Source organism: Vanacampus margaritifer, chromosome 3 (assembly GCF_051991255.1).
Source record: "Vanacampus margaritifer isolate UIUO_Vmar chromosome 3, RoL_Vmar_1.0, whole genome shotgun sequence".
NCBI lineage: Eukaryota > Metazoa > Chordata > Actinopteri > Syngnathiformes > Syngnathidae > Vanacampus > Vanacampus margaritifer.
This window is the reverse complement of record NC_135434.1, coordinates 9,055,627-9,077,769: the sequence shown is the minus strand read 5'-3', so window position 1 is coordinate 9,077,769 and position 22,143 is coordinate 9,055,627. Positions and strand designations below refer to the sequence as shown.

The 22,143-nt window shown below is 38.3% G+C and overlaps 1 protein-coding gene across 1 annotated transcript; it reads right to left on the bottom strand.

Annotated features, from left to right (window-relative positions):
• Window positions 1-430: 430 nt before the first annotated feature.
• Window positions 431-22,059, bottom strand: itga2.2 (integrin, alpha 2 (CD49B, alpha 2 subunit of VLA-2 receptor), tandem duplicate 2). The gene is made up of 31 exons (XM_077561582.1): window positions 21,970-22,059; window positions 18,233-18,460; window positions 16,684-16,807; window positions 16,271-16,380; window positions 16,074-16,165; window positions 14,694-14,808; window positions 14,449-14,576; window positions 14,204-14,352; window positions 13,970-14,120; window positions 12,470-12,635; window positions 12,277-12,353; window positions 10,640-10,778; window positions 10,394-10,539; window positions 10,165-10,308; window positions 9,110-9,313; window positions 8,899-9,029; window positions 8,311-8,474; window positions 8,078-8,229; window positions 7,435-7,545; window positions 6,983-7,068; window positions 6,270-6,411; window positions 5,447-5,530; window positions 5,291-5,367; window positions 5,122-5,205; window positions 4,288-4,390; window positions 4,081-4,191; window positions 3,891-4,001; window positions 3,664-3,777; window positions 3,500-3,589; window positions 3,304-3,420; window positions 431-2,169 (listed from the first exon to the last, which is right to left on the bottom strand). Exons 2-31 carry the CDS (start codon window positions 18,270-18,272, stop codon window positions 2,104-2,106), a joined length of 3,528 nt encoding a protein of 1,175 aa, XP_077417708.1. The 5' UTR covers window positions 18,273-18,460; window positions 21,970-22,059; the 3' UTR covers window positions 431-2,103.
• Between the last annotated feature and the right edge of the window lie 84 nt (window positions 22,060-22,143).

The window sequence follows — 22,143 nt, the reverse complement described above, 5'->3', positions numbered from 1 at the left end:
TTGAAAGCGAAATACAGAGCAACTGTATTCACATGGGTTTGACTTTTGCAAAAGTAATTCATCGGAGTGTCACAGTGATCCAATCAGGAGGCGTGTGTGTGTGTGCTTGTGTGTTTGTGTCATGCTCATCAGCTTTTCATTCAAGCAACATTTGGCCTCCAGATGAGAAAAACTGTAGAAGGGTGATTTGGAAGGAGAACTACAAGATAATTAATGCTCAGTTTTGATTGCCATGACAGGTATTAATTTCACCATATGCTTATTAACTGTGGATGTAGTTTGCAGCACTGTCATACTGAGATTGTAAGGTATAATTATCAGCAGCTGTCTGTATGATGCAGTGTAGTTTTACAACCACAATGGTTAACTTGTACATGAATGAAAACATCTCTGACAGTGCCAATCAAATGTGGGCAATTATGAGCATGACTGTTGATGCCAAGTGGGAGACATTTATTCACTTATTTGCAGCTTGCTTGTACAACAAAAAGAAATACTGTGTGGTTAGTAGGCGCCCATTAATAAGATTCATGTCGCATTCGTGATTAAAACCAAATTAAGTCATCTGGGAAACATTCAAAGCCATTCCACAACACAAAAGAAAAACCGCCACCACTACAAAAATAAAATAAAGAAAAAGTGCAATCAAAGGTAAACTAATGTTGGACAATGTGAATTATTCAAGATTTACTTGTAACATGTTGGCTGTACCTGTCGTTTTTAATCAACAATGTCCACATATACAGAACTATAGTGTACAAGCAGATTCCTTAAAATATACACAGTACAAAATTCTCCATAAAAACAAAAACACACATTCTAAAAGCATTTATAGGGCAGTCCAACTCAAAACATTGATTGTCAAAACTCAAAACTTAGGTTATTGATATCAATGGGCAAAAGCTGTGGTTTAATTCTTCTTAAATAAGAAGAAAGGGTAAGTCACAATATAATAATAAGTGTGTCTTAATTTGTCATTGACAAAAAAAAAAAAGTCAAACTGGCCCATGGAGAACCGCTGAGGAATGTCAATCAGCAATTTAGATCTTTGCTGCTCTCTTGTGGTAAAAGTATGCATTACGCCGCCTTGTGGCAAATCAGTTTTAGCTTGCGACGCAAACGTTTAAAAAAAAAAAAAAAAGAGTAAGAAGCAAAGACAGTTTATAGAGTTAAAATTACCTCTGGTCATTTTCACATTTGATAATGTTGTAAGTATTGGACCGTTGCTTGGTGCCTATTCAAGACCATCCAGTTTTAAAGCCCTAAAATAAACATATGCATAAAAAAAAATATCACTCGTAGACACAACCTTTTAAACCATTCAACCATAAAACTGTAGCTATTATTTCATCTAGTATATACAATAAAAATATATACAGAAAAGAAACACACATATTTCACAACTTGCTCTATTTTGCACTTTCACTAAGGATCCATCCATCCATTCATTTCTATAGTACTTGCCCTCGTTTGACAAACAGTCATTTACACTCTTACACCATCACTGAATGGGAACGGTACCTACACTGCATCTATGGCAGCTTTTGACATATGTGAGGGCGGTGCTGCTTGGGAGGGGAGCAATTGGCTACATAAAACCATTCACACTCACATCTAAGGACACATTCTTCCACAATCATAACATGCATATTTTTGTAATGTTGGAGAAAATGCAAACAGCTGCAGAGATTCGAACCCCAAGCTATTTCACCATACGGCCCCACCACAATTTACAAAAAGCCCTGAGTATCAGTCATGCCAGTAGTTTATGCACACAAGGCACCACCGTTTGTGTAAGTACAGTAGATCAGTGATGGTGTTGTGCAAGTTTTGTTGTTGTTACAAAAAAAAACACCAGTGTTAAATCTATGGGGTACAAAAAGGAACAATCTGACTGCATGTCTTTTCACCTTAACATTACAATTTTCAATTGTTCAACGGGGAAAGAAGTCTCTTAACATATCCAAGTGACTTGTGCAAAAGGACCGAATGGGAAGAGGGAGAGAGCTTCTGTTGGTCAGCACACTTGAGAAGTACCAGTAAGCACACTGGACGAACATCCAGTGGAGAATGAAGACGTAACCTGTTTGACGTGGTGGCAGCTCACAACACCCCATCCTCGTCTGCTTCTTTTTGCAGCTGCTGGTATTTCCTTTTGAAAAATCCAAACTAGGGGGGAAAAAATGCACACATTGAATGTCACTGACCGTCAATTTGCTACACATTCACTAGATGGCAGTAGAAAAACATGAACTGACTTGGAGAGACAGCATTTCATGACTGTTTACGACATCATTTGTAGGGCACAAATCCATTGAGAATAAATAGCTCAATTGCACCAACATTTGATGATACAGTACTTGCTTACTGACTGACTGAATCACAAGTCGATGAACTGAAAAACTCACTGACTGACTGAATAACTTATTGATTCTATAACTAACCAAAGAACAAAAAAACAAAAAAATCAATGCCTAATTCAGTAACTGAGTGACTGAACAACTGAGTTATTAACTAAGCAGCCAACCAACAAACTAAATAAGTCGCCAGGGAATAGTGTCTGACTCAGTGACTAATTAATTGAATGAATGACCGAAAGGTTAACTGACTAAATTATATATGACCAACCAACCGTCCAGACAGTAGTCAGCCAGTCAAATGACCAGCTAAAAGACAAACTAAAAAATCTAAAAGACGGATGATCTAATTGACCAGCCAACTAACCAAATCTCTAATTAACTGACTGATGGTCTAATGGGCCAGCCAACTAACTAACTCTAATTAACTGACTGATGGACTAATTGACCAGCCAACTAACTAACTAACTAATCGGTTGACGGAGTGACTAACTAATCGGTGACTGATGAAGTAATTAAAAGACTGTCTAATGGATCATCCAACTAAACTAGCACTCAGCAACTAACCCTAACTAACTAACTAATTACTAACAAACCAACCAAGTGTCTGACGCTAACTAATCAACAAACCGGTCGACTGAGTGACTAACTACTGGCGGACTGATGAACTAATTAACAGACTGTCTAATTAACTAGCTGTCTGACTAATTGACTGATAATCCAACTAAACAAGCACTCAGCAACTAACTAACTAACTGATTACCAAGCTGACAGACTGTATAATTAACTAGCTGTCTGACTAATTGACCGATTGATCATCCAACTAAACAAGCACTCAGCAACTAACTAACTAACTAAATAAGCGATTGCCAAGCTTTTTGAAAACAAACATCGAGAGCTTATGTTACGAGTCAAGAGATATTGTGAAATGTCGACATGAGCTGACCTTCCACAGCAGAGCAACCGCCAGGCCCAGCAGAGCCAGTCCACCGATCACACTGCCAACAATCACTCCCACCGGAACGTCGCCCTTCGCTCCTGGTTTACTCACTGTGACCACCACCTGTAAGACACCCGGTCAAAAAGTCTTCCATGCATTATGTCCCTCGTGAATTCATGAACATGATGCCATGTGACTTTACCGGCAGCTCTTTGTGGCGGATGATGAATAAATCGGGGTTGGAGCTCTCAACCTCAACTGTGGAGATCAACTCCGTGGTCTGATAGGCCGCCTAAAACAGGTACATATGGTGAGCTTTAAAATGACCACTAAGATGGTACAACATGTGCTCATTTAGGGGAATACCGTAATAAATGTGCCACTCCAAATCCTTGTTTTAACTTTCACATAGTAGTCGCTCTTGACATCAGCGTCTTTGAGGAGACATTTGATCCGCTCGCACTTTGCACTCTGGCAATCCTGGAAATGAAACAAGCAACACATTAGCCAAAACTGAGCAAAAAGCACAATAAAGGTTGTCACATTTAAAGAGACACATCAGTTAAATTCTGAAGTTCTGTGCAGTGACCAACCAGCTTCTCGATTCCTCTGAGACTTTCCTCGGTGAAGGAGGCTTGGTGGCCCTTGACGCCGATCTTCAGTGGGTCCACCAGGCTGTTGGAATCACAGCTGACAGAACCGCCCTGCTCAAAAAGAATTTGAGGTTCTATTGCAGCAACTGCTGAGTATCAGAGACGGTAATTAATGTATGTGACTACTCACAACTTGTGTGTCCACATTGGTGAGATAGAGGAGCGGGTTTCCTCCCTTGGTGCTCATTGGTAGGGAGATGGTCAGATAGAGGAGGCTGACTGGAAAGCTTCCTGTTGAAACCTTTGAAATGAACCAAGTTCAAGTAGATTTATGCCTTGAAGTAGTCACATTAGGAATGTTCTAATGTACAGTATACAGTAACTCTGATTATTTTACCTTCACGGTAAAGTTAAACTCGGGTCCAATGTCATCCAATGTTTTCACCATTGTTTCCGGTGCAGTGGTTGAATTTGCAACATAGAAGTTGATGTTTGACTTCCTGCAAAAAAAGAAATCAGGAAATCCATTTTGTACAGTTATTCGTGTTCATGGTTCAAATGTCATTATTATTTCATTTAACACAATGAACAAAACTTTTCTTTCTGACGTAGATGATGATTCGCTGATATGTCAAACTGCCGCAGTATAGCGCCAACTATTGCCGAGGAGGACTTACTCGTTGTCAGATTTGTCTTTGCCGTAAGTATCGAGGGCTGGTATCTGCAGCCTCTATGAGTACCCGATACAATAAGGCCGTTATCAGCCCGATAGTGATACCTGGTATTGGTACCATCCCTAGTTTTTAAAATCATTTCGATAGTGGGCATCTCTCTAACTTCCTGTTCATGCTGACCACGAGTCCCTACCTTGTTATTTTCAAACAAATTAGTGAGCTTGACTGGCATTATTTTATGACTTAATGATTGCACTATGAATTCTGCCCAGCAATAAGTTTCCAATTATGATGTACCCAGAAAACAAAAAAAAAAACTGCAATTCTCGAGTTCCAGAATCATTTTGCCACTGCTGAATAGCTAAAAAAAAATTTTTTTTTATTACAGCTGTTTTATAATTAATCATGGATATTTTGTGTTATAAATGTGATTTATAAAACTTTTGAAAAAAAATTGGAATTAAAGAAGCGTTTTCTAATCTAAGTAGTGGGAAGGCCACCTACTGTCTTTTTTGCATAGTTTGAGATTTGTATTAATAATAAAAAATAAAAATCACCTGGATAAAACAATGCCTGCATCATATTGAAGAGGAATGGACACGTCCACTTTATTGTCCGCCGGGACCTGCTCTTTACTGTCACTGGAAAGCAGCAAAGGACAAATTTATTGTCAAAAAAGAACTGAGCAATATTCTTTTTTCCTAGACATTATTGCCTGTTGTTTACCTTTTAGCCTCAAACTTGACCTTTGCCCGATTCAGCGGCTGATTGAGGTTGTATTCGAAATTGAGCTGAAATTTCATCTAAGAAGAAACAAGACAGTTTGAGGCAAACAAGCACATGTGAAAGAGAAAAGAAAGAGCTGAGTTTTATTGCACTCACCGTTTGGTCTTTTTTCAAGGCCGGGTAACCCACTTGACAAATAACAGTTTGCTCTTGCGTTGAGGTGCATTTCACTCCTTCTGTCTGTAAAACATTCAGTCCATATAATTGTACTTCTACATTTCTTAACTGATTAAACCAATACAGTGTGAAATTATTCGGCTCATTCGATTTCAACATTCCAAAAATTGCCACTTTTAGCCAAAATCCACATTTTCTATGACGAAATTTGCATTCAAATAAATACATTAAAAAATTTTACCGCAATAATTCCACATTATTAAACATATTCAAAGCATTGCAGCATGAAACCAATTTACCAGTTTCCCAGAAATCCAGTCTCCAAATTAACACTTTTCCCCAGAATTCCATATTTCCCAACGCAGAATTACCAAATTAATGGAGACATTCTACAATTTTCCTAACCCTTCCACACTTAAATAATGTAGTTAATATACTTTATATTAGCAAAGTAACTGTTAGCATTTTGTAAATTCTCATGAAAAATAGTACCAGATTACATGGAGTGACGTCAAACACCAATCGGTTGGCCTCAGAATTTTGTCTATTCAGGCTGTTATTTTGCAAAAGTTAGCATACCACCTGATAGCATTTAATCACTACTCATTATATTAGGACGAAATGTAGTTAAAAAAACAAAAAAGTACTTAGATGGCACGTTCTCCAGCTCCAAAAATTTCAATAAATTCTACAGCATTTCATTTCAGCATCAACTTTTCAACATTCACGTTTCTTTTTAAATCTAGTAGTAATACTAATACTAATACTAATACTAATAATAAAATATAGAAAAAACACTTACAGGAGGAAATACAGAAGAGTAGAAGAGGTTGCCCGAATATGTGGCCAACACTTGAGTGTTATAAGCATTTTCTTTTTTGTTTTTCACTGTGATCTCGAACGACAGCTCCCGCTTATTGGTGCTGACCAGAAAAGGAGCTGAGCTGTAACACATACAATAAGCTCACATTATGGGATGCAATCAAAGCTATTCAAATTGTGCATTTTGGAAATCAGAACACATTTTTCCCTATAAATAAAAAATTGTCAACAAATTATTTGATCATCAATTTTCCAATGTCGAGCGAGGACAACATGCATCCATAGACAGAAACGTGTCAAAATTGCAATTGACAAACCATTTTGGACCCTTGTTGAGGTGCAATGTTATTAAAAAAATTATGTGGAAAAAAAGAATAATAGCATTAAAAATGTGACTGTGTTTTGGCAAAAAATAAATAAAAAATGGTGATAGAGTACACTAGACAGATGAATCACCATTTAATACATTTTGGAAGAATTTATTTAACAAATCAACAATGTGAGACAATTTTCATTGTTATGGCCAGAAGATAAACACCATATAAACATCAAATAGACAAACCCCAGGTTTTATGGGTTAAGTATTAAGCAACCCTTATAGTTAAACATTTACACAAAACTCAATCAGGTCATTGGCGTTGTAAAGCCGGGTGTGAGAAGATAAACGCACAATATACTGTATGTCAACCTCACCTGGACCCTTTTGTGTCAGTCTTCACACTCAGCACCAGATCACTGACACACACCTCATCGGACCCACAGTCTTTAGTGAAGGGGATCTGAAACACGTCAAAACTTTGTCACTCAAATATCATATTTCTCTACATACAGTAGTTCCCAATTTTACATTTGAACAAAATCACATTGCAACCAACAAACAAAAGTGGATTTTAAATAAATAAATACATTTTGAGGTTTTCCTGGTCAGGAAGTTTAACTTTAGTACTCCGCATTTCAATGCTTGAGTGGCAAACAATAAAAACTTCCTGTATTGCAAAATTGAACTTGTAAAAGCTGAGCACTTATGTGACTCATTCAGCTAGCTGGCTTGAAGACCGTAATCATCAGGTTATGTCATCTTCTATGAGTGTCTGCAAAATAACTATTAACTCTGGAGCCTTTAAAAAAATAAGACGTCAACTTACGAAGAACTCCCAGGCGGTTGGCGAAAAGACGTCAAGGACTGGGTTAGCGTCGGCATTCTGCTGCTCGATTTCCACCTTCAAACTGACTGAATTGACAAAATCTGGTGTGTCCTAATGGCAAAACAAACATACCAGGTGTCAGGTGATCATTTCAGTCCAACGCATGAATCTGGTTGGTAACTTTCCAAATTTGTGAAGTTTGTACTGAGCACAAGTTTTAGGTCTCCTTTATATTTGCTGTCCCTTTTTAAGAAAAAGAAAACATCTACCAAGGCTCAACTGTTAAAAAATAACAATTACATTTGCTTTTCCTTGTCCATCTGTAATAGTTAGCTAGTGGTTAGTTAGTAAGCAAGATCAACAACAGCCCAGCAATTCACATTCACTCACGAAGAGACGCATATCTCCTAGAAGTCCTACAGATGGCCACAGGGGGGCGCAAATTCAAACGACAATGTTTAACGGTTATACTTTTACAATTTACACAATAAAAAAGCATTGAGGTAGTAAATTGCTCCCCCAGTGATGCTGGCCTGTTTAGTTCCCATTCTGTGATTGTGTAAATGTGAGTGTATTTGGATGCGAGCTTCAACAGAATAAGCAGAATAGAAAGTGGACGGATGAGCTACCCGTCAGCCACTACCTGTACGTAGACTTGGAAGTCTTGACACTGTACTGTAGATGAAATCTTGCTGTTCCCTGTAAGCAAACGCTCATTGTTTTGCATGAAGAGCCCTCTGGAGGTCACACGAGAAGCCTGCAAATCGGCGTCCAGAGTCAATGTGTAGGTGATATCTACAAAGGAAGAACACAATTTAGAGTTCATCATTACGCTTTGTAATCAATGTTGAAAAGAAAATAGTTAAATGGATTTACCAATGGGACCAACAGGATTTTTGGGTCTAAAGGTTGGGTTGAAACAGAGTTTGGTGTCAAAACATGACATCTTACGTCCGCCAACGTCACAAGGTTTGCTGAAAATGTTAATTTTCCCAGGTTTGAAGGAAGCAGTGGCTGCTAGCGTGGCCACACCTCGGGACCTAGAGGACGATTTAAAAAAAACATGAGCTCCATCCGTTCATCTATTTTCTACAGGGTGTGATCCGCAATTGACTTTTTGTCTCACCCTAGAGTGGTTGTCATTTAGTTGCAATAGTCAGACAAACAAATATTCATAATCATATGCTCATTTACACCAACGGACAATCTAGAATCTTTAATATACTGTACCTAACATGCATGTTTTTTTTTTTAAAGTGTAAGGTTGCTGGAGTACCTGAAGAAAACTCGAGTACAAGGAAGAACCAAGTATGTGTAAAGTGATCATTTCAAACGGTTTATTTATTTTTATTTATTTATTAAATAATAATTTAAAAAAATAAATACATTTAATTGATAACATAATTTTTAAAATTAATTAATTAAATACATATTTTTTATTTTATTTAATAAACTTTGGCTCACCAAAGCTGGACCACTTTTCCATATGCACCCACTGAGATATCAGTGAGAGTGTCATCATTCAAGTCCTTGTAGCTATCGAGGGACCTCCCAAAAAACTGCACTTGAGGGTCCATTTTAGAGCCGTAAATTTTCTGGGAAAAAAAGAGGAAACAACGAGTCATGTATGGAATTTGCATCCGTCGTTTATCGTCCTACAAGAACATGTCAGTACTTGTGAGAATTGCTTGTCTAATGTCTTCTTCCTGCCATTGTAGATGTAGAGGACACCTCTCCCTTTGTCCTCTAGGGGCGCTCCAACAACGACATCATTGTAACCGTCGAGGTCCAGGTCGGGAATTGCCGACATGGCCATCCCGAAACGAGCGTTCTCAGTGGGAGGAGAGCCTATGAGGAATCCTTGTTCATTCAGGATACCCTTTCGGATAAGAACACAGAAAATAACACGGATGAGAGATGATGCTACAGTCTACTACCAAAATTCGATCTGTCAATCAGCCCCTTTCTTTGACTGAGGGGTATGACATTGGCACTATGCTGCACATTCTTGTCTTGAAGAGATCTATTGCAAGTTAGTCACAAATCAAACAATTCAGATAACTGAATAATAATGATCTGGCTCATCTAAAAACAGATATTTTGCTACATTTCTATTTTATGATTTCATTTTTAGTTCATCTTATTCACAGATAAGACATGATAAGTGGCATGGTGGCAGCCTAGCGCCCTCTATTGGCCAGCTGCCACAGCCCTGGAATCGTCCCCATACAGACAAACATTTCCATCCGTCCGTCCGTTCGTCCATCCCTCCATCATCGCTCATATAACAATATTTACATAGTATTACTATATTAATATAACAATTGGTATTGATCAATGTGTAATATTTAATTTATTTTATGATAATTTAAAAGGTAGTTTTATTTTAATTGTATTAAATAATTGGTTAATTTTACTTTTGTAAAATAATAGACAACAATATTAATATTAATATAGATAAGAAATGAACGGTTAACATTTTTTTAAAAAATTATTAAGCAATTGGTAAATTAATTGTTAAACGTTAAAACATGAAACTGATTCATTATTTTATTTCTTAAACTAACACAGAATTTTACATAAACTTTTTTTTTTTAATCTTAGCACACCCATTTAAAAAAAAAAAAGTGAGTTCCGAGTACAAATATTGCACAAATAGTTGCCCCTATAACCCCTAAACAGGGTGAGTAGTAAACAGTAGAAAATGGATAAATGGCTGATCATTGTTACCTTGGTGACGGAGAAGAGGTAAACACGACCTTGCTCTCTCTTCTGCTCGCTCATAAACATGGGCGCGCCGACCAGCAGCAGATCCGTCGCCCCGTCTTTGTCCACATCCAGCGAACACAGGACGCCGCCAAAATAAGCTCCAATCTACAACGCAAAAGCCTCCGCTGCTCACTAATGTCCACTTCAAACTGATCAGCGCCATTTTGTGGATTCTGGATAGTCGGACTACCTGCTTTCCTCGTTCTGAATCAATGATGGTGAATTGCTTCTGCGCATTGAATCTGTAGACGATTACTTGTCCGGAGTGGTTGGAGCGAGGCGCACCGGCCACAAAATATTCTGTAGTGCCCTCACTCAGCATGCAGACAGCGTAACCTGCAATAAGTCAGGTGAAAGAAAAGAAGCCATCATCAGGTACTTAAAGTATGCTGTACGTTGTGGCTAGCCATCATGATAATAGTGCAATGTTCATTACCCAGTAAGGAGCTGTGATTTCTATCTTGAAGTGTTCCCTCAAAGGCTGAGTCCGGGAGAACATCCACTTTTGAGCCCGTTTGGTGGACCACAGTCCCAGCCCAACCATAGGCACCCACTGCTCCCAGCATCATCATGTCCTTTCACAGCAAATTGAACAAACAACTATGGATCAAAAATGGACCGATCCTCTACTTGGGTCAACTTGACCCAACATTGAGTCAAGAAATGTGTCTTTTAGTTTAAAACAACTCATAAATATTGGTCAGATCCTTTACTTGGGTCAAAAAATGGGGTCATTTTGTATAAAACAACCCAGAAAGTTGGGTCAAATTGACGCAAATAGAGGATCGGTCCATTTTTGACCCATAGTTGGGTTATTTTTGACCCAACTGTTTTCAGAGTGTATGAATATTTCAAGACGAGGCAACTGGAATAGCCAAAGCTGGCGAGGTTAACTGCTATTTTCATCCACAAACAGCATAAATTTGTACTCTTGAACCCGCGCAAATGAAGACAGTGTCAACTTGTTGGACATTCAGCTGCTCCAAAGAGCGTTTCGTTATAACTTATAACAATCTGATATATTATTAGTAGGTTAATACATTTTCAAATTTTATCTTTTTTTGAATAATCAACAATACTTTTTGTGACCTTTGAAAAAAATCTTACACTTAAAAAAATAAGACTGTATAAAAAAAAAACTAAAACTAAAACTGAAACTAATCAACTAAACTGAAACTAAGCATTTTCCCAAAATTTAAAACTAATAAAAACTAACAGATATATTCTAAAAACTAATTAATTAGAGCTGAATTTGGGGAAAAATATGTCAAAATGAAATAAAAACTAAACTAGAATGAAAAATCCAAAACTATAACGACCCTGGTCAGGGAGAATCGGAAGTACTCTGTAAATTGGCCAATTAGAAGACGAGATGCCAAAAACAAGTAATTAGTCATTAGTTGACTTTAAACTTTAAACATGCACGTGGAGTAGTAAAATCAATTAATTGAATAATCTGATTAACCCCTACTCTCAACTAGTTTGTTGTCTTAAAAGAAGACGATTATGACGTTAGTTGTGGTATTTGTTACATTTAATCTTTTATTGTGAAAACAAGTGCTGTATAACATGTTAAAAAAGAAACCATCCCAAGTATTTTTCTTCCATCTAAAATTGAAATTAAATCAATTAATCAAATCAATTCATAACATGAGAAGAAACCAACATTTTAAAGATGTATCTCTTTAAAAAAAAAAAAAAGTAAAAAAAAAAGGCTATTTGATTATTTTTCCAGTCACATCACACGTTTGCAACTGTTGCTAGGTAGAGTTCAGAGGGCTAAAAAAATTTGGGTTGATTCATTGACAAGAAGGTCTCATACTTTTGATTTTGGGTTTAAATACAGTGCATGACACAATTATTGTTTTTGAAGTTTTGCTTCAGGACAACTAAAAATATAATTTTACATGGGAGTTTATGGTTAATATGATTGCTGTTTTTACAACATTTTACAATTCTAAGCAGGGTTGGAGAATCCAGGTCCAGAAGGAAAAACATTCCACAGATTGGCTTTAGCAGATGGACACAAGCTTTTTTTACCTGCCAAATTATCAAATGAAAATATGGATGTACCTTTTTGCTGGAGTAGTGAGCGCTAAAGCCCACTTGCGACATCTCCATCTTGAAATTGTCACCCCCCTTTCCTGTACCTTTAGTGAACACAAATAGAAAAGAATGAAAAGATGAGCGGACATGTCGAGACCTGCCTGGATGAGAATCAACCATGACGTGCTGAGTAAATGACAACAGGAGAAATAATATGCACCTTCAATGTTGAAGATGCGGCTGCCCAGCGTTCCAGCGATGTTGGACAGGGCCGCCTCTTCGGACACGTTAAAAAAGTAATTTTCTATGGGCAAGCTGGCGATGGATTTGATTTCTTTGATGAGGTTTTCAGTGTCGATGTTGTTTCTGGTGTAGTAACCCAGCACCTAAGGAGAAAAGGAGAAAATAGTTTAGTGTGTGAGTAGCCTTATATTGCCAGCAAGTTGACTGACATGAGGAAAACAAAGCACATAAAAACGGAAGATTACACATAGATAGTGGAACAAAAGTGAAGAAAAAAAAAACACTCCATGAAATCCTCGAGTCATTTTGTCGCTGCTGAGCCAAAACTCCGCATGTCCATAAATGGTCAATTAAATATTTTTTCAGGAAGCTACACTATTTGTCTGTCCCCTTAGCATCTGTTATTTTTGGACATTATTAACTCATTCACTCCCAGCCATTTTCACTGAAGCAACCCCCTTTGCTACCAGCTGTTTTACTGGATTTTGACTGATTTTGCAAGGCCCACAAAATATTGTGTTCTATTGCTATAAAAACGTGGAACATACCAAAAGAAAGATAAGAGTTTCTTCTTTCATCAGGAAAAAAGTATATTTCTATCTGTTTCTGTTTTGCAGCAATTAGCATTAGATAATAGCTAAGTTTCATCATTATTCACAAATCAGTTTTAAACAGTGGGGGAAAGAGCTTTTTGCAACATGGCCCTGGTTGATCTCTTATACTCTGCTGCCACCTGATAGCTAGTCGTTTTTGTAATAACTACCATTGATTCAAGCATTCTCTTCAGTTCAGATGCTGCATTAATGCCTTCTGTATGCTCTAGCATAAAAACACACATAAAAATACGTCTTTGGGAGCATGGTAATATTTAAAATAGAACATATTTATACGTTTTTGTGAGCAAACGAGTTAACCACTTTAAAGTGTTAAAAATCATTTAAGATATCTTTCAGACATTGCAACTGTCAAAGAAGTGTAAAACTCCACCTCTTTCTCACTCTGCAGGAGCTATGCAGCATTATGTCGCCTCAAAATTGAAAGGCGGATTTTTTTTTAAAGCAACACTAAGGAACTTTCACTTTACGTTGATTATGGCAACGCCATATAGACAAAAGCGGTAATGCTATGCCTGAAGGAAGACCACATTTCCCATGAGGACAAGTGCATTGCGTCGTTTTTTTAGCTCACGTCAGCGAGCCGAGCGTTGACATTCAAATCTTTGTAACGAATGGGGAAAGGGGAAAGGGGGAAGTGACGTATGCCATAAAGCAGTCAGCACAATTGTAGTTTTTTTTTTGTGGCAGTGTTCCTACCATCCTCCTCAAAGTGTTATTTTTTTCATGTTAGTCTTCTGTACTTACTAATGCCCCTAAAAATAACAAAAGACAAATTCCTGGCTGTTGACTGCTCTTCCTTAGTACTCTTATGTCTTGTGTATACCATCAGCAGAAACATGGCGCGGTTGGTCATCACTTACAGCGATACCGAAGCGTGTGATTCCTTGCTTTTCACATTCAGGGATGACTGAATCTCTGAAGGCGTGATCATGGGACTCGCCATCGGTGACCACCACCATCACTTTCGAAGCACCCGGGCGGGCACCGTAGTTTGGATTAAAACCCCACTGACTTCAAGGGGAAACACACACATGGATAAACAATGATATATGTACGTACATGTGCACAGAAGGAAATCATACTGCAACACCAACCTGGCATACTGAATGGCATGGAACGTATTGGTAGAGGAACCTTGCATTTGTGTGAGTTTGGATGCTGCTTTCAGCAACTCATCTTTGGTTCGATACTGATTGAGCGCGAATTCAATCTTGGGTTCGACAGCATACTGAATGACACTGACCTGGCCACACGCAATCACACATTGCGATGATGAGATGATGATTGTTTTTCCTTTGAGCACTTGAGGTAAAAAAACTGATTCTTATCATGGCGTCACCTGGGTGTTTTGGGGTCCGATTTCAAGAGATGGTAAGAGTTTCTCAATGAACTCCCTCATTGGAGCCCAGGGATAGATGCTGTTGGAGCCGTCCAGCACGATCACAATGTCCATCGGCCCTCCGCAAGCTGGAGAGGAGGCAAAACAACAGCTAAAGCAAGCAGCCTCGCACAGCTGACGCGGAGTATGATGAGGTGGTATTACAATATGTGTATGTTGATAACAGTTGATTTAGAGGCACTCACTCTGTACTGCAGGGGCGAAGGCAGGTTGAGGCTGAAAGAGGGGATTCAGTCGCGAGCATATTCCAGGGTAGTAGTTTTGATCGCCACACTTCTGTGCCCAAAGTGGACCACATGTCTGCAGGATGGAAGAAGTTTCACTTTTTGAATTGACTACTGGAATAAATGACCTTTTGTACAATTTTCTATTTTATGAAGATTCACTTGTGTTTGTACATATTGAGCTCTGGAAAAAAGTTGATCTAGGGGCAAGTGTGAGATGCCGGGAATTATATATACTGTGCGCTGCCCAAGTTTAGGGTCACTCATGCAAACAATCAGTTGTATATAGACACCCCCGATGTCCCTGGGGAATATGGACTGGGCCAGCCGCATATAATTCACACCCATTGAAAATATATATTTTTTTTACTTCAAAAAAAGCTGATAATCATTCAGTATGCATTTTTCCACACAAAAAAAGGAGAAAATGGGGGGAACAAAAACCCCTAAAAACATTTAAAATATAAAAAAATATTGGAGTTTTTTTTTTTTTTACTGCAAATCTGTGGGTGCCGAACCACGAGTATGCAAGGGTGGACTGTACAGTTTAAACTATTGTTCAAAAGTTAAAGGGATCACTTAGTACAAACTTTTTAAAAGTTGGGCAAAAATATTTTTTACCACAAAATATCAATATCTAGACTTTATCATTATTATTATTATTATTATTGAAAATAACTGAATGCTTTCATGAAAAATATGATGAAAACATAATCATATAAATTAATTAAACATACAGCATGGAAATATCTTATAGTTGGCCAATTCCTAACTAATTTCTGTATTAAAATTATTTTGATTGTTTAATACATCACTTTTTTTGTTGTTGATGAATTTGGGGTTTTCTCTAGCAGTAAACTTTAATCCTCAGAATAACATCTAAAAAAAAATTTTTTAAACACACTTTATATATAATATATACTAAGCCGCTGTGTGTAGTGAATCTAAATAATGAGTTTCACTTTTTGAATTGAACTATTAATTGTGATGCACTTGTATACATGGGGGGTGGGGGGTGCAAATGCACTATATAAATATAGACCCAAAGAACCGCCGAATGCAACATTTAAAAAGTTGTTACAACTATACATTGTTGACTGCACCAGCCACTATCTCATGCAGGGGGTGAGATATTTTTTTTTTCAGCATCATCCTCTCACCCACTTCCTCTACGGACATTGAGATACCAACACATCCTTTAATTTTTAATCGGACGGTTCAGTGTCTTTCCTGTCCCTATGTTTCCGTCCACAGCCCTAACACAACTGTTTTTCTTCTTCTCTTTATAAGTGTCTTCTTAAAAATGTTAATTGATAGGCAGACGGGCAGATGGAAGCGTACCATCAGACCATTGACTGAAGGCATGCGGGTCAGGGTCATTCCAAGAGACATGTTGACGTTGACGTTAGTCACATCTGGAATACTGATGGAATCTGTGGGGATATTTGAAAAGTAGCTTTTAGAATGGAAGCGCATTTCATTTGTTCAGAGCAACAACAGGTGAGGCTCAAAGGTTAGAGCAAGAAGCCACACCTCACCTCCAAGGTTGAGCTTGTCGCAGCTGGTTCTGGACCCTGACACCGGACACTTGTACAAATCTCCCTTCCTGTTTTGAGTATAACCACTCCAAGGAGCACCAACCAGAAGCCTATATAGACAACAATATGTATCTCATTCTTGCTTGTCACGGTGTTGTGGGCAATTAAAATTAGGCTTAAATTGTCCACACACAAAAAAAGAAGAGTAAGCTGTCGTGTCAGCTTTCTCAGACGCTGAATACTCAAAGCTCAGTAAAAGTAAACAGGACACTCCTCCAGACGATGAATCAGTGTATTCTGAGGACTAATCTCACACTTAAATCCTCAACATTCCCAACAACACATTTAGCAACGTCTGAAAGCATGAGGAAGTAATGACGGGTCATTGAAGAAAACCTGTGAATGATTGTTACCATTTGCCCTCATGGTTGGCGGCCTGTTGGACCGTGTAGCCAAACTCCTCTACCGGTGAACCGCTGAAAATCTTAGCCCCCGCAGTGCCCACATTGAAGGAGTGTGAGACGTAGATTCTGTCAGCTGGTGGAAGACACATGAATAAACAAATCAGTATTCACAGTAATACTAAGATGTTGCCAATTTAAACCTCTCATACAATATAATCATTCAGCATTTATTAGATTAACCTTGCTGCTGCCGAGGGTCAGGTATTTTTTATTTATGCACTACCATTAGTACATATATTTATTTAATTTTTAATTTTTTTTTTAAACAGCAACCTCCTTTAAGGAAAACACCAAATAGCAGCTTGTCTAGTGGTGAGGATGTCTGCCTCACAGTTCTGTTGTTCTGAGTTTGAACCTTGGGTGGAGTTTGCATGTTCTCCCAGTACTTGCATGTCTATGTCCAAGTACCCTGATAATTTCCCCCGACATTTCAAAAATACGTGTTAGATTATTGAAGATTTTAAATCAAGGGTCACCTCCTTGTTCCCCAAAGGCACCATGTAGCCCCCCGACTACATGAGTCGCCCATTGGACTCTACTAAGAATAGCTCACCAGTGATGGAACATTGCGGTTTTCTAGGAATGTTGTAGAAGTGAATGTTAACAATCCATTGGTGAAAATATAAATATTTTGTAAATAAAGTAGGCTACATGTATTGCATATTGTTTCCTATAATTATTGTGCAAAATCCTTAACATGACCAGTGTCTTTACCTAAATGAATAAAATACTTTGTATAATAAATAAATAAATAACATTATTAAAGGAATTTTTTGCATATTTTATTTTGTTGTTATTATTATTAAGAAGTGGCATCCATTTGCATTATGTTTAAAAAAGGGTAGTCCCGGCTCTAAACTGTCTATATATGAAAATGGGTGTAAAATATCATATTTTGTAAACGATTTAAAGAAAACCCTACAAAAGTGAATAGGACAAAATGCTCCGTTGTCAAGCAAAGAGGTTCTTTGGGAGCTTAATCAATAATCAACCAACGTTTGAACAAGCAGTCAGCTTTGACTCAAGGCGGCAACACACAACAAAAAGTTTGACAACAAATGTGAGGTTCTACTGCATGTGTTGCTCCTCAATAAACAGTAGGAAGTGCATCAATGTGAAGTTGTGAACCTGCCCCTGAGGACATGGAATCTATCACAGCCACACAAGTCCACACAGGCACAAGAGGTTAGGAATGTGAACGTTCACCAGCACAGCCACGCCCGTTTACCCCAAACACTAACTTACCCGTGCGTGCATCACTTTTTAAAATCACGTATTATTTGCTACACTGTGCGGATACGAATGTCATTTTGTAAGGCTGACGTACAATCAGAAATGTGATTCGCTAATCGCCTTTCAATCGGCCCATTTATAAATAAACAAACAAAAGATAACGTTCTATCATTGTAAGCGAACATAATGAGCATAAATCAGAGACTTCGGAGCATGCGCATCCTAGAGGAGACAAGTTCAAAGGGAGAAACTGTTCAATACTCACTGATGACAATCAACGCAAAGCAGGCGACGAAGTACTCCATGGTCAACTTTATTCCATTTGACGGAAGCGTCTCAATGCAAATGCAGCCGCAGCAAAGACTCGGCTCGGTAATCTTTAGCAGGCACTGACGCACGTTAAGAACCTGCGCTTCTTCCTCCTGTGTGCGTGTGCGTATGCTTGTGTCTGTGGTAACTTTGACTCAGCAACGTACGTGCCCTGATGCCTGGACTAAGAGGAAAAGGAAGCACGTTAGGAAACAGCTACAATGCATGTTAATATAAGTACAGCCTACTGTAAATGACCGATACATTTAACAGTTGGGATAAAAAATGAAAATAAAAATCCACAATTGCTAGTACGAGTACAAAATCATCAAAACATTTACTTTATTGGTATTTCTCAAGTTTATTTCATAGTTGTGGTTTGTAGGGGAAATTAACTGGACTACAATACTGTATACTTAGAGCTTTTTATTATTATTTTTTAATGTATTTTGTAGATCAAAAGCAAAATATAAGTGGCTGAAATGAGTTTCGTCTATAGGGTGTCTGGGCTTTTCCTTTGAGATAAGGTGAGAACCTCGGTCAACCAGGTGGGGCTGCGAGTGCAGAGGAGCCAGATGAGGTGGCTCAGGCATCTGGCTAGATTCCTTCTGGTGAAGTGTTCAAGCTATGTTTCACTGAGAGGAAGCACCGGGGGACAACCCAGGACAGAGACTATAGCTCTTAGCTGGCATGGGAACGTCTGGATGAAGTGGTTGGGGAGAGGAAAGTTCTTCTTTGTTTAGGCTGCTATACAGTCAATGCATAGCCTACATATATTTGCATCTAAATAAGATTAGAATCTATCTATCTGCATATAGTATTTTATTGAACCATATTTTCCTTTGCTGAAGGTGTTCAAAAATAATATGAGCTTAATAATATTAACTTAATGATGTCAATCAATGTATTATTGGATCTGCAATTCGGTGTACCAACATTCCCATAAACAATGTTTCAGCTGAAAGCGGGCGACTTGCTCAATGGCCACTTCAATTTCATAATCACGCCCGCAAACGTCACATTCTACACATTGAATGCATGCATCATTTGGGGAAGACTTTTCGGCGTTGCGGCGTTTCCTCCTGACGTGTTCTGGATGAAGCAACCCTGATGACATCACCAAAATGCAGACATCATAGAGTTTTAACAAAAAAGTCTTTGTTATGGACTGGGCATTTGGCATTTGAAAAATGTGGGCTCTTAGGGCCGATATAGCAAGACTGGTTTGTTGATGGGGAGGATTGAATTTGACTGAGCAAAAATGAGATGATGTTTGGGAATTGACCAAAAATAAATTAATTTTTGAGCACATACAATGGTTGTGTAAAATAATTTTTACGACACTATCATTAGACATACAACGACCATGTAGGCTAGCTGAAGGTCAGAAAACATTAATATGCTATCTTTTTACGAGAGGCGCACTCAAACCTTGAAGAGGGAGGATGAAGCGTAAATTAGTCAGCAGCCTGTCTCAGACTTGCGTCCACGCTTGTAAAAAGTCTCGGGGGAGGCAGATAGCGCACAAAACAAACAAAAGTCCTGTTAATGATTCAGCCCAAGTCATGATGCGCCATTGAGAAGGCTGTTTGTACACCATGAATGGAACTACTCAGACATGCTAAGATCATTTGTCTCGTCATCTTACGAATGTATACAGTAATGGTCCAGTCTGACCCTTATGGTCCAAAATGGACTTCAAGGTCTGATCTTTCCTGGGCCTAAAACGTTACAGGATAGGTAGTCTCAAGATGTCAAAGTCAAAGGGACTGGAAATTGATCCTGCAGCTACACTAAATTAGCTTTGTGAACCACTACACTGATAGTGTCACATAGCCATAGCAACACTAAAGTCACACATTCCCATTGTTTTGGTCCCTTTTTCCTCTCTTGCTCCAGATTTATGAATGACAAAATGCTTAAATTAGACTTCTTTTTCCCATTACTTCCAGTAGGCGTACTTGTGTCCCTATATAATGAACACCGACTCTGTTTCAACTTCCTCAGGAAGAAGAGTATTTGTTTGTCCTTCCATAGCTTCCTATTAATGTAGGGGGTTTTCTTAGCGGATATACAGTGTTGTATAAATGTAATGGGAGTCATAAACACAGTTAGAGTAATTTATCCAAAGATGTTGACTCATGTTTAGTGTTACAAATTTGCTACGTGGGTCCCATAACGCAACAATGTAGGCAAGTTACTAAAAATCCCAAATGACTCATCTGTCTTGGCAAGCAGACTTTGGCCCTGTTAGTTGTTGATTGGTTCATTCATATCAAGCAGTTAATTTGTCACTTGACCCTCATATACAGTAAATAAGTTGGCCATTGAAATGTCACTGCTGTCTAAAAATGAAAAAAAGTTTTAAATTACTGGTCATTAACAAAAGAGTCACAAGCTATCCTTTTTTTTTCTCTCCAGGATTTTTGTTCCATTTCAAGTTTATGTAAACTTCCTGTTTGTTGCCGTACAGTAGAGCTCCTGTATTTTTGCTCCCTCTGATGTTTGATTAGCCCAGATATTTTGGACATTTTGCCTTTCATTCAAGAGTTTTACCGCTACAATTTAAAAAGCACGCACACACACACAGACTATAGGAATTCTGGGTGAATGGATTGCAACACTGAGCTAATCCCTCTTTAGCACTCATTTGCTGACCCATGTGAGTCTTTTCTTTCTTATTGTGCACCCACAAAAGAGCATGCTCAGAAGGTCTTATGACTCAGAGACTGCACATTAAGGATGTCAACATGTGGAGGACTTGATGCATCAAATATTTTACATGCATATAAGGGACCGTTAAGGACATAATTTAGGATTAACTCTCATACGCACTACTGAAACGCTTTCATACAGCTTTTTTTTTTGCTTATGTGCACTACTGGAACACTCATGCCCATTTCTGAAATAAGCATTTTAGTACTGTTTCAGTTGTGTGTACATGTGAGCTTTTCACTAGTATGAGTGAAACCATTTCAGTAGCGTATAAACAACAATTCTGAAGTGTTTTCCCCACTCATACACAGTATCGAAATGCCCCCAAACACTTGAAATGTTTTCACTCATACTAAAATGTTCTCATACACAAAATTGGAGAACCCTCATGAACCCTTCTAATTAATTTTCACTCATATACACTATTGGAATGCTCTCATAAATACTGCTGAAACATGCATTTCAGTATATCGCTGGCCATTTGGTAAATTTCATGTTTAGTCTATATGATTGGTAAGGCCACTCGTGTTTTTTGTTTCGTTTTGACAAATTCTCAGCCAACCTAAAGTTTTGAAAATGGGTTGCTATTTTTGACATTGCACTGTTAATGGCTAAACAAACATACTGTTCCTGGTGTCTCCTGAAAAGTGATGATTATGGAGGCCAGCGGTATTAGATGAACTGGTTTCAGTGTGTGTGAGCGTGTTTCAGTTGTGTACTTTCAAGTTGTTTAAGAGCATTTCAGCAGTGTAAATGAGCCAATAAATGTATATTATAAGAACATCTACCTTATTTTAATGGCTGCTGCTCAGTAGGGTACACGAGAGGTAACCCTAAATTTGGTCCATAACGGCCCCCCTAGTAAATGCTTCATATTCTACATATATTCCCCAACAGTCAGTCCAGTCCAGTCTGTGTGTTTTTATTATACATTATTTTTAATATAAACTAATGTTCAGAATCTGGAGTTCAACTCACCTCAAGCGAATTTAGTTTAATTTAGTCATTTTTCCAAATGATTTTGTTTCCTATAACACGTAGACCGCTCGCTGCAGACGACACTGGACCACGACAGCATCTTCGCTTTACGGCAATCATAGGGCTTAGGGGCGTGCCGTTACTTCCGCGACCTGCAATCAGACCCTTCTCACC